General features: G+C 38.3%; 1 protein-coding gene and 3 non-coding genes across 4 annotated transcripts in view; 1 reads left to right on the forward strand and 3 right to left on the reverse strand.

The window, feature by feature from the left end:
* Positions 1–5: 5 nt before the first annotated feature.
* Positions 6–24,361, forward strand: part of LOC100743872 (zinc finger SWIM domain-containing protein 8) — a gene marked incomplete at its 5' end in the record, with an annotated part of 107,630 nt that continues 83,274 nt past the window's right edge. The window contains one exon of the mRNA XM_012389866.3: positions 6–216. Coding sequence (XP_012245289.2) covers positions 6–216 — 211 coding nt within the window. The remainder of the gene's footprint in view (positions 217–24,361) is intronic.
* Positions 18,937–19,007, reverse strand: TRNAG-GCC. The gene has a single exon. It is a non-coding gene; the product is annotated as a tRNA-Gly (tRNA).
* On the reverse strand, positions 21,507–21,577 carry TRNAG-GCC. Its single transcript has one exon. It is a non-coding gene; the product is annotated as a tRNA-Gly (tRNA).
* On the reverse strand, positions 22,857–22,927 carry TRNAG-GCC. The gene has a single exon. It is a non-coding gene; the product is annotated as a tRNA-Gly (tRNA).

A 24,361-nucleotide genomic window follows, 5' to 3' on the forward strand; every position in this document is an offset into this window, starting at 1 on the left:
CCGTATCCGTGGCCGTGGATAATGTCGCCGGTCAATCGAGTGCTCCTCAGATAATCGAATGGGAGGAGACCGATCGTTACTCCTTCGACGATTCTGACCGTTTCGAGGAGGATTCTCTGTGCAGCTGGAGCAGCGAGCCGGAATCGTTGTGTAATAATTGGAGGGGATGGCGACGACCTACCGCTGGTTTCGGCATTACCAAGAAGTTTACGGAAGGTGAGATTTTTCTTTTTTCTTTATGCCGGCTGATGTCGGTGAGTATAGCGTGTTCGAAGTTTGGTGGTCATTCAAGGATTAGGGAAACGCGAAGATGGTACCCCGCTGGGGGTAGCCACCCGCATGTTATATTATTATACCACTATAATATTTTAACGCTATAATATTTTACCAATATCCTACTGGACAAATTGTAAAATTTAAATAAATAAATAAAAAAAAAACCTATTTGAAGACGAAGAGGGGGAAAGTAAGATGGATATGATGACCTTGAATGATTCAATGATTTAGAACATGCTATAGCTATAGCACTGTGTACCACGTGGATTTGTATTGTCGCACGTATGTTCTATTATAAGGTGATTCAATTTAGACGTATGAATGGTTACATTAAGTGAAATTCTTATGTCGATACGTAGATTAATATGAAATGAATCTTGTGTAATTGTACATAATAATACACGTACATATTATGTACATAATAGTACATAATCGGCGAATCCTTTGCGAATAGCTTTGATGCATCAACTGGAAAATTAACACGAACGATTAATTGTGTAATCCGTGTAATTGTAATAACGTGACGTAGAAATAGGGAGGAATTTTTTTGTTTATGACGCGAATTGATGGAATTTTCTAATTCGTTATTCCGAAGCGTTTTTGATCTTAGTCGTCAGCTATGCGTCGAGTCGTGTGGTCCGACGCAGTAGATCCATTATCTTCGGTAGCCTAAGACATATGCATTGTCACTGTGTCCGCAAGATGAACGTGTGGCAATGCATTATAATTCTCGCGTCTCTTTAAGCGTCGCTGAAGATGCCCGCGTATCCTATGACGCATACAAATTCCACGACCCGTTGGCTCGAGTAAGCAAGGTTAATGATTTCCCATCTTCCTGATGCACCGTCACGTTTCTTCGTGCTGTTTCATTCTTACCTGTCGTCTCACCTTCCGCAATCGGTGACGCTTGACTTTCCATAAAAGGGACTCGATGATTTTGGGTCGATCGGTATCAACGTTTTCTTCCTTAATAACGCCATCTGCTAGTTTGTAAAGCTTTCACCATATAGAATATCTTCATTTTTAACGCTAGAGAGATTTCCTCGCGGAAATATCTCCAAGCAGAGAAAGTAGCTGTCATAATAGAGGGCGCGAAGTTTAAGCCATATTCTGGTTGAAGCGGAACGTTCTCGGTTCGAGGACGCATTGAAAACTCGTTTCATGATAAATCAAACAGAAAAAGAGCGTCGAAACGGTGATCGAAGTTCTTTTTTCATACTTTTAACTGTAATTGAGTTGGCACGTGGCCAACGTTCATGTGTCGCGTAAATTACTTTCTTACCTTTGCTCGAGAGCGTATGTTACACCTTGTAATAATAATTTACTACATGGTTGCGCGGTGTGAACCGAACCGTGAAGTCGAAGTCAGTTATTTTACTGCAACGTTGATTTGATCGTGTCTGTCGTAAAAACACGTTCCATACAGTTACACAATTTTTTTTCAAAGCACAAGATCGTTTGGCGAACAGGAGTGTATCAATAAGTTTTTCGGACATGGTGGTTGGTGTAATTGAATTTTTTGCGATATCTTTCTCAACATATTTCTTTTCATTTTGCACTCATTGTATCGATAGTATGAAAAACGTTAGTAGATAACGTAGTTGTGCTATTAGGTCGAATGCACACGAGCGACATTTTATCGCGCGATGCCGCTACGGCCATATGTCGTGTCTTTGTTTTCCTATTAAGAACAATAAAGACAGGCATATGGTCACAGCGGGATCGCGCGGTAAAATGTCGCTCGTACGCATTCAGCCTTAAACGATATCTTATTTACGTGTAAACATTCCCCTGATTTGACGGTTCTATCTTGAAAAAGGCAGAAGATAGAGGAGCAATCGTTAACAAACATTGTGTCATAATATAGAAGCTTTTATCAGGCACGTGAGATTGCGTCTTTCGCATAGAATACGTATCTTGTAATATATCATCGTCATTATCCACATTCATAGAATTTTATCGCATTTCGTTATGTGCGAAATGGATACTACTTTAACAGAATTTTAATCTTCCAATGAATGGTAATTCGAAGCGTCATATGCAATTGTACTTTTGCAATAGCAATCCTTTTCAATCTATATGCAACTTCATAATCTCACTTGTTGCATATTGGATAAAATTCAAGAAGTTGAACCATCTTTCATCTACTATTTATTACTTTTTTTTTTTATCAGAGACATATTACAAAGTGTTCCATTGTCCGCTGAATTTCTTCATATATTATTCTCAAGTTATATTTTCATAACGTTATATAGCTAAACTTTAGATATCTAATCTCCTATCAGAAATACAAAATAGGAGAGTTTTTTTAACAAAGTTAGTTCTTTATGTAACTTTATAGACATTACATATGAATAAATTTAAACATAAAAGATAATCAGATAGGTTTTGTTCTTCTTAAAATTTAACAAGCTCTTAAAGGATTAGCATCCTCGATGGGATTAATCATAAGCAGGTTTCTCAATCTCAGTTTCCAATCGAAACGAACGATTCGTACAGCCGTGTCTCGCGTCGTTTAGCCAGGCACACGCGTGTATCTGGACGGAACAGAGGGGAAGTCAGATTTCACTTCATCCTCGCCGCTTCTCCCTGGTATATATACTCCTTTCCTTTTTCTGCACGGTCCTTGCTCCGCGGCGAGGCGATCAAGGCCGAGAAAAAGACTAAACGAAGAACGAGATAAAGAGAGACAGAACGAATCGTACTCGCTCTCATTTGCGCGCGTAAACACTCCGCCTCGCGCCCGAGCAACGTCTTCGGCAACATTGGATATTATCAGGCGATACAGTTTACCGCTAAAATATGCTAATTGCGTGCATGTCTGGTGAATTAACGTGTTTTGTTTCAGAACACTCGATCAAGTGAGCTTTACAGTCATTCGTGAAAGTAATTTCGGCGGTGAACGCTGCGGAACAATGTTAATGAGCGTCGAGGCATCGTGTTCGTATACGCGTTGGCCTAATTTGGAGAAAGCGCTAGGAGAATCGAAAGGGAAAATAGGGTCGAGAGGTTTTCGTGATGTCAAGAAGTAAATAGAAAAGCCCGACGCGCTAAGGAGATTTTAAGATCCTTCGAAAATTTCGATACTTTTTTGAAATCGTTATTTCGTTTCGAAATATTTCGTCGAAGGGATATTCCTCTTTCCTCGATCATTACTCGAAACAGTTTCTCTTTTCTTTTCTGTTTGGCTGTAAATTTATTAATTTATTCTAATAAACGGAGGAACCCATATGTTCTAATACAAATCCAGACAACAACAAAATCAGTTGTTGCGCTAAATAAAATATTTTTTGCTCGCATCAATTTTAGGCAGCGAACTATTCAGTTCGTTGAGAATGGTCTGCTCTTACTTCCAACGCCTCGTATATTCGACTTTTTTTCATTCGACGCGTTATGCCTTCTCACATTCATCTACAATTCAAAACGAGTCACCCTGTACGTGGTACTTCATAAGTTTATAAAAATGCCCACCTTTTAACACGTTCGGAAGACGTAGAGGGACGTCATAACGGTTGTTCCATAAGAGCACGTGGGTATTTTTAGACACGGTCCATTTGCAACGGCGAAGGAACATCGTTCCAAGTGTGTTATGCTTTAATTTTCCGTTAATAAGCATGCAGGCGTACGCGCGCTGAGTTTTGAACGGTTTCCCTCGTCGCCGGTTACGACACGCGTTTCCTTCTTTTATTTACACGGGTGCCACCCCTTTAAGAATTGCGACCACGTAGAGAAAGTATCTCATTTTACTTTCTCGGCGCATGCGCGTACGCGACGCGCATGCATTTAGAAAGTATATACGCTCGTTCCCGGAGACGCGTTCGTTCTGTGTCGTTGCACGACCGGTCACGTCGGTTTTCCACATGACCAGTCGATCGCTTCTGCCTAGAATTTTCAAGGTTATCCTCCATCTGCAACACGCGACGCTAATTTGCTACTTTCTGTCACGCGGATATACGCGTCGATTACGAACTCTTGTTTTCCATCGGCGCGACTCCGTGAATGCTAATAGATGCGCGATTGATGCTGCGTATGAGCTGATTGAACGTCACGGAAGCGTTCGTCTGATACGAAAATTAATTCTTACTTCAACATTTACAGAGATTCCAATTGCGATCTAAATTCATGCTGCGATTCAAATTTAAATTTCAATTTAAAGATTCAAGTTGGAATTTAAATTTGCACGAGAGTCGAAGTATAGATAGATACCAATCGCAATTTGAATGAATTAATATTCATTAAGCACTGAGCGATAGTTGGCCGTAACGTTTTCAATACTTCGGTTTATTAAAATTTCATAAAACTGTAAAATATAATTTCTTGAAACATCCTTTCATAGCCGCGTATGATATTAGAAAACTGAATTCGATAACGTAGACTGTGTGAAAATGATTGCAAACGAATGGATACGTTTTTTGATCTATGTAGTCGATGAAGGTGATATCGCAAAAGAAAAAGTAAATTAATGCAAACATGCAAAGCGCATTGTTTTAGTCACGCTATCCATTAAAGTTTTTGTATGTTCATATCATAAAGGCAAATTAACTCTACGAGTTATTGTAATTTATCTTTTAGCGCGTCGCGTTATATTTTGTTCACTGGCGTGTTTTCTATCGTAGTATTGCAAGATTGAATTCTTAATTGTAATTCATCAATACTCTAGAATTTTCTTCAAAAATTTGTTCGCTAATGAAAATGAAGGAAATGTTTAATTCACTTCGCTCGAAGTGGATTCGAGGATCCGCTACGATGATCCAACCGATACCATTCCGATTTCATTAACGATCGTGTGACGAAGAACGGCGACGACGTGGACGCGTCACCCGGTATGTAGCAAGTGAGCAACCCTGGCGCACATCTATGACACGCCTATACCTATTTGAAAGCGTGACAGCTTGAGTCAGTGTACGGTCACGCGCGCCATGCCATCCGGATTTCAATTAGACTAATGCATCGGCAGTGTAGCGAGAAGAGAGTGTGCACGTTCTCGCCTCTTCGTGTTGCACTTCTCGCAGGATGCGCTAAGCATCTCAAATCTCGAACTGAACGTGACCGAAGAACCGCTTCTTCTTGGAAATTATACTGCGTTTTTTTATTTAGCTGATTGTTCTGCTTAAGTTAAGCGTCGAGAATTGAGGCGAACCGTGGAACGTATTTTTCATGTGGTTTAGATGTTACAGATGGATAAAGCGATCTCTTCTATTTAGAAGGCTAATTGTCTTCTCTGGTGAGAAGATGATTGATTACACGCGATCTTACAGTATCGTATGTGGTTTGATCTCTTAGACCGTATGCCTGCAACAAAGGACTTGAGAACGTCTTCAAAGTTCACCAACTTTTCACTTCTCTGCATCTCGAACACCAGCCATCTATCTCAAACCTTCGATTCATCGATCAAGCTTGTTCCATTTTGCAACGATATCGAAGAATCTCTATAGGGAAGAAGGAGCTGTTGCGAAACGCATGATATCAGAAAGGTTAAATACCGGCTCCCTGCTCCCGGTTCGTCCCTCGAAACGTCGGCTGTCGTGGAAAACAATGGCGGGTGTTGCAGGATGTATTGCTAAGAGTAGGAAAAGAAACAATGGTAGGAAGGGGGAAGGTTAAATCAGAAGGGGGACTAGTAACGACAGGACGAGAAGTAGTACGGAAAGAAAGTGACTGGGAGGGATGGGCGGCCGGGGGTGGAGAGGGTGAAACGGGAGGTTGCGCGAGGGTGACAAAGGGTAGTCGCGAGAGATGAAGAGCGAGGTCTGAAGGGAAGCTTTCACTGGTCGATGGCGCTGTAGCTCCCTTTTTACGAACTGCGATCGTACGCGAACCAAGGTACGCGAAAACAGATGCATACTTGTGGATACAGTAGAGTTAAAGTAGTATAACATGAATAATTTATTTGAGATATCGAAACTGATGGATAAATTGATATCATATCTTGGCCAGATAAACTAAATAGCTGGTACGATTGAAATAAAATGTTTATTGAGGTATAGTAGGTTAATAGGAGGAGGCTACGGGGTGAAGTCCGTGGAATAGCTGTTGTGAATCCCCTTTACGTCTAGGTAATTGTTATTACGGAGGAAAGCTCGGTGTGAGCGTGCCTTTTGAACTAAGAACGCGGATTCGTGTTCACACTTTTCGTCAGGAAAGTGAGGGTAACGATTCGCGATGCCTATTGGTTATGACCCACGTTAATGAATGAAAATAGGAGGAGGAAGCCTCCTACCGGCATAGGTAGCTCGTGGGTGACCTTGTTCATGGGAAAAATCTACTTTTCCGCTAGACAAATATCCCCTTTCTCCGTAATTTGTAAGAACGTGCAATAAACCTAAGGACTGTTTTAAGGACCATCCATTTTTTTTTTTTTTATTATTTATTAAAATTACAATCAATTCTCGCGTTGAGAATGTGGACCATCCATAAACCAAAAATACTTACAGGATTAGAGTTTAAGTAAAAAAGATTGTGTTTATGGTGGTTCCTTAGGTTCATTGAGGGTCTGCATAACGGCACGCGGATCCTTGACGGACAGACAATGAAGGATGTCGCACGGACCATCTCACGCGACGTAACAGTAATTCAGATAATTCTTTACCTTGTTGATTAGAAATGATAAGATTTCGTTTAGAGCTGTGTTTGATGTTGCAATTTGTTTGCAGTAAGATCGTATTAAATCTGTCCTTGTGTGCAATACCTAGATTGTTCAAAACAATTAGAAGATCGTTTTTCGTGTCATTTTAATTTCTGTATCTTCTTCTCGTGTCTGTGTACACTGTTTTAATGGTTGTTTGAAAGTCAGTCTTTATTATAGTATCGTACGAATAACGTGTCAATATACAGGGTGGTTGGTAACTGGTGGTACAAGCGGGAAGGGGGTGATTCTACGCGAAAAAAGTCGAAAATATAGAATACAAATTTTTTAAAATTTTTTTTAATTTTTCCATCGAGACAACGATCTACAGTGAGATCCGTTATAACGAGACGTGATAAAATGCACGCGTACCGAGCGAAAATTCAAAGTCGATTTTCTCGAAAACAAAGCCTCAAACGAAAAATTGTTATTCTATATTTCCGACTTCTTTTTTCGCGTAGAATCACCCCCTTTTCCGCTTGTACCACCAGTTATCAACCACCCTGTATATTAGTCTATAGGACTTCTCCGCTCTTCGTCGTCTGATTAATGCAATAGAGCCATTCGTACTAACGATTCTCTAATTATTGTGGCCAATGTATTAAGTTCTAAGCTATATTGTTGGAACAAAACTGTTTCCAGAGTTTCACGAATTTTCCACCGAGCGTTAACTTAGATTAAACGACCTCAGCCTTGTATTCCCGCTTCATGTGGAAACGTATATATTCGTATCAGTATACATATACACATGTATGGAGCATTATATTCTAGCAATATCTCGGTTGTGCATTTCCTTCTTTTTTTTATTATATCTGGTCGAAGAACGCTGCACTAACAACGATTTATCATTCATCACAAGATATACCGATGATGAATATTTCATAGGAAGCGATAGGGACTAGAAAAATGGCCCCGTGGACGCTTTTTAAGTAAAATGTCCAGCGTTATATTTGGGTTAAATCGTTCGAATATCGTCATTTTTCTCGTATTGTGCCATTTCGTTCCATTGTATCCGTTCCAATGATGCATACACGGCGTTCCATTTAACCTAGCCACCTTACACACTACACCTACACTTTTATTTCAAACGAAATTTCAGTCGTCTTTATTCAGCCGCTATAAACGTGTTCAAATTTAAATACATAATGGTCACTTATCACGCATGCTTCTTTAACCAAATATAACGCTTCAGCGAAAAACATGAGTGACCCTGAAGTGTCCTTGACACTTTCATCCACCAACCTTTCTCATTAGCATTCCGGTGCCACCCTCGACCTTCTTCGTCTCCCTCGATGTTAAATTTTTTTTCGACTCAGCATATCCCACGGAATATATTCTACGCTTAGATTAAGACAAGCTGGCATCCTACCTTCTTTCGCGTTTATACAGGGTGACATGAATTAAGACTGGAAATATTAAGACGAAAATCATCCGTTCTGTTCTGTTAATATAAACAGTCCTTGATTAATTAAAATAATCAATTTTTTTTTTCATTTTCCTAGTTTTAGATGTATAGAATATCACATCAAAATGGTATATCATAATTAAATTGTTGACGACGTCACAGAGACGAATACACGGAAAATGCGTCAGGGTCAAATTACGATGTTCTAGATTCTAGAGGAAGTTTCAAATAAGGAACAAATAACTTCGCTATTTTGTAACATCTCTCTTTTAAAAAATAAGAAAGTAAAACAAAAAGCTACGCTAATATCATCCAGAAAATATTTGAATATTTCAATTTGTAATTACTTAAGGAAAAATAATCTCACGATTCAGTCGTCATATAGGGGTAGAAAGTCCTTGTTGAAATAAGATATTCGATGTTCGTGACAATTAACTTGAAAATGATCTACCTTATAGCTGGACGAGAGTCAATGACACGAAGAAAATTTTCTGCCGTTGAATGAAACACCCTGTATAAACTTATTACGCGCACGCTTTATGCGGCAAGCATTGCTCTATAAATGCTCCATTGGCGAGCCATTGACAGGGCGCTGATTCCAATTTGCTCGCAAGCGAGACGATTCGAGCAACGCCGATCGAACGACCGATATCGGATTTGGATAATTCCATTCGTCGTCCGATAATTGAATCTATCCGAGCATATCCGGTCCCACGGTTGGATACTGTGCTGGGCAAAGATTCGTCGGGAACCATCCCTGAAACGACGAGAACGTGCCTGCTTTTCGTCCGAGGCTCTGCTTGGAAAATATTTTCCGAGGGAAAATCGCCTGGATTAAATTCTCCGCCCCTCCGGCTCATTTGCATTTTTGCACGTCGATTACGTGCGTCCGCCTAAACGATCCCTTGTTCGTTTTCCGCTACATTCACTGGCTGGTTGTTTTAATTGTATGTTAGTATTTCGGGGCTTGAATCTAGAGTTTAACGCGAAGAGAATCGTGTAACGTGCCTTGTAAACGTTCGAGTTTAGTTGGTCGTGTATCATTTAAATTCGCCAAATTCTTACTTCTAGAGAAATTCCAACGAGATATTGAACGTTTTTCGTTATAATTACACGTATGTGTTGTATGTTGAGTATGTGTTAAATTCGGTTTGGGTTCTTGATCTTATTACATAAATTCGTTAGATTCCTGCTTTTAGGGAAATTCCGTTGAGATAATGGAAATTTCTCGTATAGTCACACACATTGACTGGATAATGTGTTAAATATTTCGATAATATAATTAGTCCGCCACACGTATCACCCAAACTGCGCTTTCCTATCTGATTTAAGGATTAAACGTGTGCCCTCGCTATTTATCTATTCAGAATATTTTACAAATATTGATCGACTTGATATTAGTTATCTTATTGATTTTATACAAAACTTTTTCAATTTATCACATGCTTACATTTTGTAAAGATATCGAACTGTTCCTTTCTTTCCATTGATTCGTATTATAATACTCTTCTGTTAAAGATCAAACGATACAAAAATCTGACAGTTTACAAATACACACTTATCGTGGTTTTCACGCGTAAACAGCCCCGTGTTTTTCCAACTTTCGGTGACCGACGAATATCTTGTTACTCGAAACTTGTTAAGAATCGCGTGTGATTAAACGAGACGAAATACGAGCGAGTTAGAGATCGACCGCGGATTTTATTAGCGCGTTGGAAATTTAGAGTCGATTCTATCGTCGGATGGATTTATATTTTTTCCGTGTATACGTGGCTGAACACGCGTGCCCTTTCCTGTGCACAGGCGTACGAGGAACGCGAGATTTACATGCGAGGAACGTGCGTCCAGACAGAAGGGGGATACCTCTTCCTCTTTCTCCCTCCGCCAGCGAAAATATTTCGCACATAAATCGCTTCCACGAGATTCGTGGATGCTACTTTCGTGGAAAATTATGTAACCTCCGGTGCATCGGATCGCGAGCCGCGTTTCTAGGTACATATTTTGTTCGTTGACTCGTCGTGCATTTTGCTGTCTGGATCTCCACTGATTTTCTATGACGTTAACGAGAAACGTAGCAAAGGAAAATACGATAGACAATTTTCAATCTGTTCGTAGGATCATTTTTATATGGATCGTACTACGAGCTTCGTTTTAAACGCTGAGATTTGCATCGTCCGTATAAAAACTTCATTTTCTGTTTATATGTCATGTGAATATGGTGCCGCTGTTTGAATTATTAATCACGACCTGAATTATATAATTGTCTTGTATTTGACGCTTGCGATATTTCTTTTTCTTAGAATTTTCTAGCGCTCAACATTCCTTGACACGTTTTGGAATCTGATATAATCGTGAGTCTTCGTATGATTTTACACAAAATGAAGATAAATAAAAAACAAAATAACTTTATTTAATAATACTTCAACGAATTTTATAGCGTTTTTTCCATGGAACTCTATGTAATTGTACAAATTTATATTACAACATTGAAATATATATTCTGTATATTATAGAAAAATTCGACAAAATTATTAAATATTCGTAATATTTTCTTCCTATTCCTTTATATACGACTTATTTAAATTTTCCCCGTAATATCAAAATCCTTTGTATAGTTGAAATACTTAAAGAATCGATCCTGACTGAAGTGAAAAGAAGAAAACTACGTCACCAGTCTCGTAAAACCTTCCGTCCCTTTTCGCTTCGATGTTCGCGCCATGGTTACCATGAATTCATGGTGGATGTAAATTGCTGGCCGCGTCGAGAGAGAACGTTTGAACTTCTTGGCTCGACAGTGATTGATGTCGATTCTTGGAGACGTGTGTGCAAGCATTAACGTGTTTCAAGTCATCGAGCAACCCGGTTAATGAGATTCTACGGAGAAACGAGTCCATCGTTGTATTACCACATTTGCAACGCATTAACGATTCTTCCGTTTCTAAGAGACTCATTTGTTCGAGAAGGTCGCTATTCTCTGATATCGCGACTGCATTGAAGTTCGAAGACATCCACGTAAAAGGAATGTATTAAAAATCTTTTGAAATTTCAAATAATTATATTTAGAGAGGGTGAATCTGTTTCTTCGTGATGTGAATTTCTGAAATTGAATATTTATAAATTTATAAAACGAAGAAAAAGGAAAAGGAAAAGTACTATATGAGCTGTTTAGAAGTTACATCGACTAAGTCCGTAGATTGAAATGTTCAATGTTACAATTTTTAAGAATTTGGAACTGGCGATTCAATTTTGAATTTTTCTTTCCTGCAGTAATAAACTTACAGAAGTAAATAAATCTTTTCGAAAGTGTAGTTGATCAGTTTGACTTTTTAATTGATCGCATTAAACTAAATTAATGATCGCATTCTTAATTCTTCTCTGGATTTTGGAATGGTAGGTACCTTGGAAAATAAGTTACCAGTAAGAAATATGTAGAACCTTCGAAGTGGATGGAGGAAAATTGCGCACGATCCTAAAGGTACGAGAGCGTAATTCATGTTCGAACTATTCCAATCGTAGGAATAATTTCAAATCGAGTTTATGACGTGCCCTGACCAAGTCACGAGTCAGCCTTCGACCTCGCATGGGAAATTCTAGGGTTAAAGATCAAGACTCAGACAGCGTGGTCGCTGAGTTATCTGGAATTTAGCTTGTACTACCACCGGAGATTCCTCACTGCTTCGAATACGAGCCTCGTTAGCTTAGCACCAGTGAAACTCTGAAAATTTGCCCTCGTTGTGTTTAACATCCCATTCGCTTCATTTCATATCAAATTTTAATAGTGTTACATCCAATCGGCCGACCCCAATTTTATTTTTACTTTTTATCAGATAGCTTTTGTACTTAAATATGGCAATCTGTGACATGTAGATTATGTCAACTAAGGATATCATTCGAGGTTACACAGAGTCTCGTCTTAGATCACTCATAGTCATCGAAGGTCTCCTAAGAATCACTTAAGATTATACAAAGTTGTTTAGGTTCTTTTAGAAGAGTATTCAGTGTCGTGTAAGTTTTTTTCAAAGTAAATTATCATGGTTGTTGTGTGTGCTACTTAAAGGAGATTGATTTTCCGAATAAAGAAGTTTGTAAAATAGGTATAAAGTAATTCAATGAGGATTAAGATCGGAGTAATAGTTTGCAATTAAGATAGCGCACTCGAAATCCTTGCTCGGGTATTATTTTCATGACAGTTTTCTTTCTTACGAGCTGGACCAGTAATCTCCCATCTAGATAATCTATTGAAATGAACGAAGAATTGAAAAGCCAGAGCAACGATCTCAAAGGTATTGTTCGAGGCGAATCCGTTCGTTAACGAGAATCCACCGCGCAGAAGTTTCACGCGATTCTGCTTATCGTCGATTGTAATCGCTCACGCCCGGAATATCGAGCCATAAATTCAATTAACCTGACGAGCTGTACGCTCGAATTGTCCTCTTGTGCGCGCATCTATCGAGCTAGCCGAAATTTCGTTACCCTTCCTCGACGCGTACGTATCCTTGGGCGATGACATTTTAAACCACCGTGTGACCATGTTGCGAAATCAATTCGAAACCTCGAACAACGCATATGAAATCTTCTCTTCATAGTGTTCCCATTTTAAAAATAATTTTTACTGAAAATTCGCTTAACATACTTTTATTTTCCATCTTTCAATTGTATTTTTTATTCATCTGGTTGTTGACTCTTGCTTGTTAGAAATAATTTTCCGCAAAAATTCTTTCATTCTATCATTATCTTTTATTTGCTTATTTGGTCGTTGACTCTCGCTTTTCAAAATTAATTTATACCAAGAATTCATTCCATCCATTGTATTTTATGCAGTGTTCCTGAATTTCACTCTTTATTTATTTGGTTGTTGGTTCTTGATAGAATTTGCCTGACGATGAGGTAAAAAATGGCGACTTTTTACCGCATAGAGAGTCCTCAGAGACACTTAGAAGGAACCTTTTAGAAATGCATACAAAAGGGCGGAGAAGGTTGGCCGGTTGCCAAACGAGTAACTTACGATTCGGTTTAATAAAATTATCTTTACCTGAACTGTCCGTACCAAGAAAGTTATGTGCTCTCTAAGGGAATCCACGAACCGAGATATATCCGTTATTGAGCGCGATTTTGTTCCGAGATTGATACCAAGTGCCGTTTCCGATAACTTGAATTCGATTCTTGTCCTCTTGAGTGCTACTCCGTTTCTATTCGTCATAGAACATCAAAACTACAAAGAAAATATTCCAATTGTTGTTTACCAATATTATCAATAAATTGGCTCTTATTAGCGAAATATTACAAGTAATACACACAAGTAAGTTGTACGCATCTAGTAACGATATCAACGAAATAAATTTAATAAAAAAAAAAAAAAAAATAAACCAGCAATGAAACAGGTACTTCATAGCGACAAGGAACGTGAAGAAAATTTTTATAATGTCTTATAGCACCATATACAATTTTCTACCTACTATATCATTGATACATCTTGTACATTCTAAAAAAAATAATTTAAAAAAGCTATACACGTTTGTTTCATATCATAGCATAATGTCTGACTTATCTGTACTTCGAGCGAAGGCAAGTTGTACTATTTTACGACGATTGACGGGCTGTCTTCACACGAAGGCGCCTACAATTTCGCATTATACATGTCGCTCTGTTTCTACCACATCTGTTGTATTTGGAACCATCTTTTCCCGCGAATCCGCGGGGTGCTACGAAACCGCCATAAGACCCCTCTATCGCAACCACCGGACATATACACGCGTCTATTACCAGGTAGAAAATTAGTATAGAACAATGGTAGCATCTCCCCTACGTAATTGCCGTGCGGCTTGGCTGTTCGAGGGCGAGGGTCTTTCTCTTCTCTCTTTCGCTGCGTTCCGTTCATCTAGTCGCCGAGACATTGTAATTATTGGTGTGTATATAGTGGCTCACGAGAGTATTCGAACACTATGGAAATTTTATCAATGAAATCATGACAATGTTAATAAAATTTTGAATGTTTTATATAAGATGTACAACATGTATAAAAGTTTTCTATGACAAACGTTCAAATAATTTCGTAACCTACTGTACGTGCGTGTGCACGCGCGTGCGTATTGCTGGTTGGACGATTTTATGAGGATTTGGTCGCGCACGTGTGCGTCATATATGTAGTTATCCAGCCCTCTACCGTAATTACCAGGAGGCAACAGATGCGTGTACTTACTCTCGTTTCTGTTGCACGTTTCCAACTCGGCGAAAGCGGTTCTACGAACGTTCTCGCACGTGTCGCCGCGAGAGGCCGGCTCTTTCTGTCTTTTTCTTTACTATTTTTCCACCCTTTTTTCATTTTATTCGTGCGATGAATAGTCGCACGCGATTCCCTCGAGAATGTTGTATCTCTTTGGGGACTTTTTAGCAACTGCGTACGCGAGATTGTTGATAGGAATCTGAAATGAGATTTGTACGGTTGGTAGGCATTTGGTGTCGCAAGAAGAGCATGGTTCGTTGTGCAGTTTTTCTTGGTTCGTGAAGTTTGACACCCTGTTGTAACCTTCTAGGGACCTATTGATTTATTTATATTCATTATATGAGTAACTCCCTTTGTTGCAGACAAAGATTGATATAAATGAACAAATAATTAACAATTAACAGATAATAGTAAATCACATACGATGCAGAAATAAATACAAATTACGTACAATGTTTCTGACATGTTTGTTAATCATTAGCAGCGGCTCGCGAAAGAAGTCGAGTAGACGGGCGAGTGAATTGGCATGTTTGCAGGTATGATTGATATAGCTACTAAAGGTATAATTAGTACTGTACAGAAATATGTGTATAATAATTGGAAACGTGATCAATAATGTAAATTATAATGGTTCTTGTATCATATAGTAATTGGACGACGTAAAGGGTACGATAAAATCTGAAGTTTATAAGCAAATAATATTTCTTAACCGGCTTTATGGTTATTTAAGGTATATGGTAAATATTTTTGCTTATATCGTAATAGCCTCGGTTAGCCGTGATTATCGGCCATCCTGTTCGTCTGGTCAGTAATTGTGTATATCACTAATGTATTTTCTGTCGATATTGACATGCCAGATATTGGAACAAATTGTTTTGTATTATGTTCCAAGTGTATTACAAACTCCTTTTAATGATTTATTTTCTTGTTACTTTTCTTGTACACATGTATGTTCATGTGCTATAAGCGTATATTACAATCGTATTATCGGATGAATTTTTGAACAGTTTTACCGGTTCCAACTGCGACTATGCATTTCCAAATAATCTGAAGTCGAAGCAACATAGCTGGTATCGTTAATTGCACACGGGGTCACAAAAGACACAGCATACATTATGCACGACCTTGCTGATGAAAGCGGCCTCATTTTTATCGCCCATTTATATCGGCGATTCCCGATGTTCTTGCCGAGGGACCGCCTCTGTTCCGCAATTTACGGATATTCCTATCGAATCCATGGGCCGAAATCGATCGGCAACGGGGCGCAAAATTGGAATATTGCGCAGCCCCGTGTGTACTACTACATATGCACAATACCGCGATGCATTATGCACGAACTATATTAAAGCATGACGAGCGTGCCGCACGCGTTTCTGGCCTGTTTATTCAGCTAGGAGAAACACCAGAGGCAGCACAGGCGTGTTAGACAGGGAAAGAAATACCACCCGAGTCAGGGAAACCCATCGAACCGACGAAGAAAGTGCTAGTTGGTTATAGAGGACGGAGAGCAAACAGTAAAGGCTAGAAGAAACGATAGAAAAAGAGAAGTTGGAGGATGACGAGACGGAGAGAAAACAAAGAGAGATGCGGCGAAAAGCATGAGAGAGACAGACGACGAGAGAACAACAGAGATGGCGTCCTATCGAAGTGGTGGTAGAGCAAATAGCAGCGGTATGGAACGGTGGAAAGGCGAGGGCGAGACAGAAAGAAAACAGACGGCTCTGGAAGAAGCATGGAACGAAGATTGAAAAGGGTAAGAACGATAGTGGATGTATAACGGCGGGGACACACGCGACCGAATGACAAATCGCTCGACGGTCAGAACTTTCGAGCTCTTTGTCCCCTGCTGGCTGGATGCGACTGAGAGCCTGAAAACGAAAGAGAAGGGGGCCTCTCGAAGGAGAAGGAGGATAGAAGGCGGAACGGTTGGAAACGTGACAGGGATGAAACGATAAAAACCAATGGAAAAGGGGGGGAGCCTTGGTGGAATCGTGGCTTGATTTGGAATTGTATCCGGCTAGATCTGACGAGGTGACTGGATAGCTTGATGAGAGGCGGAAGAGGGAAATGGATAACGGAGAAAGAGGAATTCCTCTCTTTTCGCTTCTTTTGTCTGGGAGATTCGTTTTCGGAAATGAGCAACCATTCTATCGATTCTTTATCTTTTTCTATTTAGGTATTTCTTCGGCTCTTTATCCATTCATGTGCTCCACAAATGTTCTAGGAAAATTTATGGAACCTTGCAGTTTCAGAAAAACAAGGATCCACTTAAGGCTTACTTAGTCCTTAGTTTGGAAAACAGATTAACATATTTTTCTTTATCGATCATTGCTTAAAGCGTAAAGCGTAAAACGCGTATAAGTTAGTTCTATTAAAAGAGGAAAGTTCATGCGTTGGTGATTTAATAACACGTTTCTAGAAGTTCTAAAGATATAGGGTAAAGCGTCAAACAACCGCAAAGTGAATTTCGCGGTCAAAAGTGATGTACAGTTTGTATAACTAACATAATTGCTTGAGCCACGTGGATAGTTAGCAACTCTGAAATTGGCTATAACGCATAGTTGGAACTTTCGTTCCATACCTATCCTCTAATAGGTGGCCATTTATACTATCGAAGAATTTTGCTTTAACCTGAATCATATCATTATCTTAATCTTCGAGTTTAATATATGCAAAACAAATATATATATATAACCTAAAAAATATTGACAAGTTGTTTTTCTTCTTTGTTGCAGGTGAGTGTTGCTAGTGAATAATTCATCTAAATGCGAGAGGTACAAGTAACGTAAAAAAACAAACTTACGCTTTGACACTTTGTCAAAATCATTTTCCTGTTATGTGCTACGTTATCTGCAAATAGAGTAGAATGGTTAGCTTTTAAATTCAAGTGACTTTCCTATTGAAAAGCGCAATGTTTTATGAAAACTTTCGGTAAACAAACGAGGACAAGGGAAACGATAATTTAGTCCAAATCCCGAAGGTCTCGAATCCTTTTAGGACGACCGAATGTTGAGCTACATAATAGTTTCCAAGCGAATTTCTACCAACAAACAAACTACTTAATAGCTGTTATAGTCCTAGTATGAAGTTTCTCGGAGTGTAGGTAGGTACTGCAATATTAGTCACCGCGTTGCGGAAGTTGCGCAAGTAAGAACAGAGTTTTCTCAAAAAATTTACCTTACAGAGTAATTTTGTTTATCTCTCAGAAACCTTAAGAAGAATAGTGCTTAAAATTCTAAAAAGGAGAAGAAAAGTAAAAGTTTACGAGAATTGTATTTATTGATTATTAATTAGTATTCAAATTTTGTTTTATACTCGATTAGTTTCTTTCTTTGAAGGGAAGTAGCTATATAACGAATACGAGAAAGAAGAGGTTTTAACCTATAAGGAAAAGGAAAACAGTTGGTAAGGGTCAGGTAGGATCGATAAAATCTTAATAGTAGATTCTCACTTTCGTACGAGGTATACCTAAAAAAGATGGAACGTAACAATAGTATAATCTGCAAGAACTATTCTCATGAGAGAAGATCGCGTGTGGTAACGATGGTAGAGCTATCCTCAGTTGATGTCGCTCGCGTTTAATTGCCGGAGCTTTGTAATCGCCTTTGAAAAGACGATACAGACCAACGTCGCGCGGTGGCGCCACAATCGTACCCTTACTTTTCGATATTTAGGATATTTTAGGCTTTTGTTTCACTGCCAATGTTCATCCAGTCATAAGAAGGGCGAGGAATTTATTTGCATTTTATTAATATTCTGAGAACAAAATCTACGAAAACATCGTTAATGTTCAAAGACATGATTCATAGCTGACTCAATTGTTGGAATCAAACTGGCTAGGGAAAGAATTCCCGATCGTTCTACAGTATCCTGAGGATAATGATCGCTTTCCTGGCGGTGTGTCGTAATTTAAAGCGACGTTATTTTGCCCTCGTGCGATGGAGTTCCTCGCTGTCCTTACGGATTCTTGTCTTACCGGTTACAACAATCGGATAATAATTCTCCTTCGAGATTCTGCTCCATCCCACGTTCTCCTTCTTCCCTTGTCCTTGTTTGCGGAGGGAGTTAAGTGACGTAAGTGCATGGTGAGGAAATTTATCCTCGTTCCGATCGCATTAGTCCTCTACTCTTGGAAAAGTCCTGGTTATTTTGTTAGCTTTAAACCATCGGCGTGAATTTCTAACTTCAGATGCGTAGCAATAATGTGTACTAGCATCGATGATACAGTGAAGGTGCCGATGTATATGAAACAATCCTTACGTAGGAATATTTTTCTTTCTCTTCTTTTTCCAAATTTTAATGTTAAATTCTCCTACAATATATTTATTATATTTTCTATTAAAGTGGACATGTATGTAAATAGAAATTTCTTCCTAAAAAAAAAAAAGAAAAGTTAAAAAGTAATTTTGCATCGGCCGGGAATCGAACCCGGGCCGCCCGCGTGGCAGGCGAGCATTCTACCACTGAACCACCGATGCTTCTGAAAGACTTACTTTCATTATTAAGTTTCCAGCTAACAATCATATTAAAGTATTTAATTTCTTATCTATTTGAAATTATTTAATAGTTAGGTTTGATTAATACGACAATACGAATTGAATATTAAATAAATTGTTACACGAATGATATTATATGAAATATGAAATGTCAAGTATTAGAGTTACGTGAAAATTTTGCGCGTCGGACATAACACATCGGTCAATTACGGCATTCTAAGTAAATATTGCCAAAGAATATGCGTAGAGCGAGACAATAACAAATCGCTGGTCAGGTTCGCGGATGACTTTGGTTCAGGGTCGGTCATTGCACTATTGTGGTCCGAGCACAACAAAGAAACTGAGTTACAGGCTATAGGATATAATATGTCCGTCTCCTACATATGACTCATTATTTACTATCAAATAATAGGCCATTCTTTTCTTAACAAAGGCTTGCAAATCAAAATACACTTGTATTACTTGTAACTGCATAAATCAAAAATGTATATAACCTCGAAAATTACACGGATCTTACTTGTATCTTGAAATCAGTTGGAAGGATACAAATTAAACATCGAGATGAACAATGTTTTATTGTCAGCCTGTTAGCTTGTCTCACTCGGATTCCTAATTTAACATAATAATTACTTTATCTGGATCCTTTATTAAAAAATATGTATCGATTAATTTCTGTATAATAAGTAGTACATATGCTAAAAATAAACTCTAAAATATTTATATTTGGAAAAGTCAATATTGTCACATTTAAAATTGATTGATCTTCATTAACTTCCATAATTTCAAGAGTATGTAGATATCACCGAATAAGTTGACTGATTAAAAATTCCCCACCTAATATCATGTAATTTACCTTTTAGAGTCAATAAACCCGAGTGTAGAAAAGACTAGAGCCTAGGGCAGTCGACTTCGACATCCGGTTTGTCGAACCAAAGTCAATGCACCTGGCCCTGCTCGTCGAACCGATCCCTAAAGTGCATCTTGCTTTTACGCAAGCGAGACCGCTTCTACCATCTCGCTCGCAATCCCTTTTTTCCCTCCTTTCTACCTGAGCTTACAGAGGACAAAAAGAACTCCTTCACCGTCGGGAATCGTCGACATATAGCCATAACGGGCCGTGTCTCTGCTCCTGAGCTTACTATCTACCTTGAAAAAGTCATGTATATTCGAAAGCCGTTGAAGAGTCGTGCGCTACTTGGCTTCGTGTGAGTGATTTTAACAGGGAAAGGTACTTCAACCGGTTAAACTGACATTTACTGACTCTCCCCGTGTAGAAGCGGCCTTGGCATCGTGTTTCTTTCGACTTGCTCTGTGTCGAGGTTATCACGATACTCAATTTCACCACGGCTCCATTGCACTCTCTGTCTTAGGGAGATGAGTATTTAGATTCATCGTTGAAATTGCACACGTTCCTGGCTATTCGTAACGTTCAAAAGTTGCATAGTACGGCAATTGCGTATTTCATTATAACCTATAACTGGTAAGACGGAGTTTATCGGATTTCAACAATTTCGTAATTTTGTGATAATTTGGTAAATACTCATCGCAAAATATTATACGGATGGCTGAGTATAAAATAGCGTATTGCTTCTGTTATTATAGAAAATTCACAAAATCATAACTTATACCACCATGATTTTTAATATATATTATCCAGCATACTCGGTTCACATGACGAAATAAACAGCTCTTACGGAACAATATGAATTTCTGACATTGTGTGTCAAGTTTTGATAGGTTTGTGTAGATTTTGTAAAAAATTGAATCCTTTGGGGGAGTGCGATCGGGGAAAAGATAAAGATAAAAATGTACGTATTGGAGGGAAGGAACGTACTGCTAAAAAGCAGATAAAGGAAGAAGGGACCAGATTTTAGTTCAGGTGACCCTAAGACACCACGAAGCTGGTGGTATCTCTTTGCGGAGTTCACGGCCGTCCTCTTTCAGGGACCTTAGGATCGATGCTGCAATGAGATTCAGAGAAGGGGAGGCGAACCGTGGCTGTAGACCCCACGTTTGTTTTCCCTGCCAAGTACGATATATAGTTTGGAAAGTCAATTAGTGAAAGATATACAATAATAACAATACAGTATAATTCATAAGATATAACAGTATAAATAACGAGGAAATAATAATTATATGTTTTGAACAATTGAATGGGAATAAATATGAAGAATAGAATGTATAAATATTAACAGATATTAGTTGTAAGTTTCCTGTAAATTGATGTGAAAGTGATCAGTTTTTATTGTTATATAATTATACCAGCCGACAATAGAACGCGCGAGTTATTAATGCTCGGATGAGAATAGGGGAAGTAAGAGAAAGGCTTTACGTTACGCAACCTACATTTCAGATGGTGGTTAAAAATAGGAGATATATTTTGTTCAATTATTTTTGAAAGATAATTTCGATGTGAAAATCGATGTGCTCTAATGTATATTTGCGTTAAAAATAATATGTATAATAATAAAAAAAGAACATTGCATCGGCCGGGAATCGAACCCGGGCCGCCCGCGTGGCAGGCGAGCATTCTACCACTGAACCACCGATGCTTATATGAATATGGGGATTTTATAGAGTATAAATTTGCGGAGTACAGATTGCAGAGTATTTTTCTAAATTAAGAAATACATTTAAAATTTGATTTTTTTTATTTTGTTACTTATGTAATATTCATTTTCACTTTCTCTCCAAATAAAGAGACACGAAAAGAAATTCTTTCGAACTTTCTCAGTTTTTCCATTATTGATACGCTTGTTTTTCACCAGATTAGAACGATGTATATCTATATCTAATAAGTGATTTGATTAACAATAGATAAAGTATGATCTTTCAGTTTTAAGTACAGATGAGGAAGGGTCTGTTAACGCCTAAACACTCGTCTTCGAAAAAATTTCTTCTTTTTGTAAATTGAATATTGATGTGTGCCCTAATAGACAATCCAAAGTTTATTCGTCTTCGGAAATGTAGGTGGGATTCTGAGTGCCAGATGCCCCAATGAGTCTCAAGATATTCGTTCTGGTAGTCATATCTGTCGTTAAGTCTGCGAGGGTTTGTGGATCGTGCTCCCCTCTTCATATCCTAGTTATGAGCGTAGGGTGAAACAGAGGAGCAGGCACATTGATGCGTACATCACTTGCATATTCAAATGTATAAAGCGCGGCACATTATGCTTTCTGATTTTTGCAGTATATTGGTATATCATCGTTCGTACAGTTAAAAGGCTTTCATATCTATCTACAAAGAGCAAAAATGATAACAGACTAAGACGCTGCTTTAACAGAGAGTATAAAATTGTAACTTGCCAATTAAATTTTGATTCTCGATTTAATTCTCCTGCCTTTTTGTCTCCTATAATTATCGGAAACAGTTTTTAAATTATTCGACATTTATAATTGGAAAATTTGCCATTATATATTGCATAATGGATTGTAAAATGTGCATAATTATGCACACGTATTGTGTACACCAAATAATTTAAAAGAATTCATTATCACAATTGTAATTGGTACTATAACTCTAGACGACAGGATTGTATGGTATAAGTATTGTTTGGTCGTAAGGTCCACCCGCTCGATGGTTCAAGGTCGAATCCCGGGAGTCCGAATCCAGGCCTGCCCGCAGGCAGCTGAGTAATTGTATATCGTATATGTGTACATTGAGTCACCGATGTACACGCGAGGATGGGGAGTTAAGCGAAGATGGGTTATTTTGGTTACAAGAATATATTATTTTTTTTCTTTATAAATGAAAAATTATTTATCTACGAAGGTCGATACGTTATAATATTTCTATACTGAAAAATATGTGTAATAAAAAAAAAAAGAACATTGCATCGGCCGGGAATCGAACCCGGGCCGCCCGCGTGGCAGGCGAGCATTCTACCACTGAACCACCGATGCTGTTGAGATATTGTTTTCTTATAGTAAGTTTCTTGGAATGTAGTGTCCTACATATTTTACTATTTTCAATATTATTACTTTATTTATTCTGTCTAGTTTATATTCAATTCTATACAGATCTGTTATTAATTCGTTAATTAAAATAGATAAGTTTTCTGTTCATCTGAATTATTAATATCTCGTATTATCTACCTATCTATCTATATTTTTAACTTATTATTTCATTTTTGGTCACCATGTATTATGCCACCTAAAATTCCAATAATCAAAGCCACTACTAAAAAAGTTTCTAACAGAAAGATGAACAGAATAAAACTAATATACTTTCTAACAACGACACTCATGAAAATTCTCCTAAAGCCATTCACCCTAACTCCATCTGACCCTAGTTATTCTTTTTTTTCCTCTTTCATTCCGCTTCGTTCGTCCAGCGTACCCTCGCTTTTCTTTTTTTTTTTCTTTTTCCGTACGTCTGCGATTACCGGACGATTCGGACGTTGTTATTTTTCTTTTCTACGAACGCGTCGACACGGCGGTTTGCTCCTGCTGGGCAAACGGACAACGCTATATACACACGCAACCGCGATAAAGGAACAAAAGTTTGTTAACCTCTTCGTATCGCGCAGGATCGTTAAAAACAGGCTATGCGACGTTGCACGGGGACGCGTCTACATTTTTCGGAGACTTTTTTTTTGCTCGTCGAACAGTATCGCCAACGGTGGTTAGCTTTTTGGTAATAAATGAAAGCCGTCTCGCTTCTTCCTTTTTTTATATTTCCTTTATTATTTTAACAGAGGAACATGGCTCGCGCGTTTATTGCGTACTTGCTTTTTTAATCTTACAGCTGTCTTTGGATCCTTAAATTAATTTCGGTACACTGGACAGCGCTACCTGTTGTAAAACTGGAAAAATAAATCATTATTCTTCCAAGATTTGAATATTACCTTGTTTTAAAATTTTTCTGCAAGTTAAATTCTGATTGAATGTGAAGTATTAAGTAAACGTTTTTAATTAATTAAATATGGAATAAAATATTTTAAATTAAACTTTCCGACTTTTAAAAACCTTTCGATGATAGTACAACGCAATTGAGTAAAAAATGATATAAGAAACGTAATATTTTTAAGACAAATTATTTTACGATCCTATTTGCTCAATCCATTAAAAACATCTGCTCGTCGGGATCGATTCAGTCTTTAAAATTTGACCCAGGTTACAAAAAAAAAAAAAAAAAAAAAAAAAAAAAGTCCCGCACATTTTCATTTCAGGATGGGAAGCTAACCCGTCGTCCGACGAGGAATCGGTTCACAAATGGCTTCTGCAATGTACCTCGACCGCACGGTCGATTTAAATGTTTTAAACGGAACAAAAAACCGGTCGTATTCAAACACGAGGCTTCTGAAATTCCAACTTCCGATCTACAGCATTGGGGGG

The sequence above is a fragment of the Bombus impatiens genome, unplaced genomic scaffold (assembly GCF_000188095.3).
Source record: "Bombus impatiens unplaced genomic scaffold, BIMP_2.2 scf_0665, whole genome shotgun sequence".
In the NCBI taxonomy this organism is placed as follows: domain Eukaryota; kingdom Metazoa; phylum Arthropoda; class Insecta; order Hymenoptera; family Apidae; genus Bombus; species Bombus impatiens.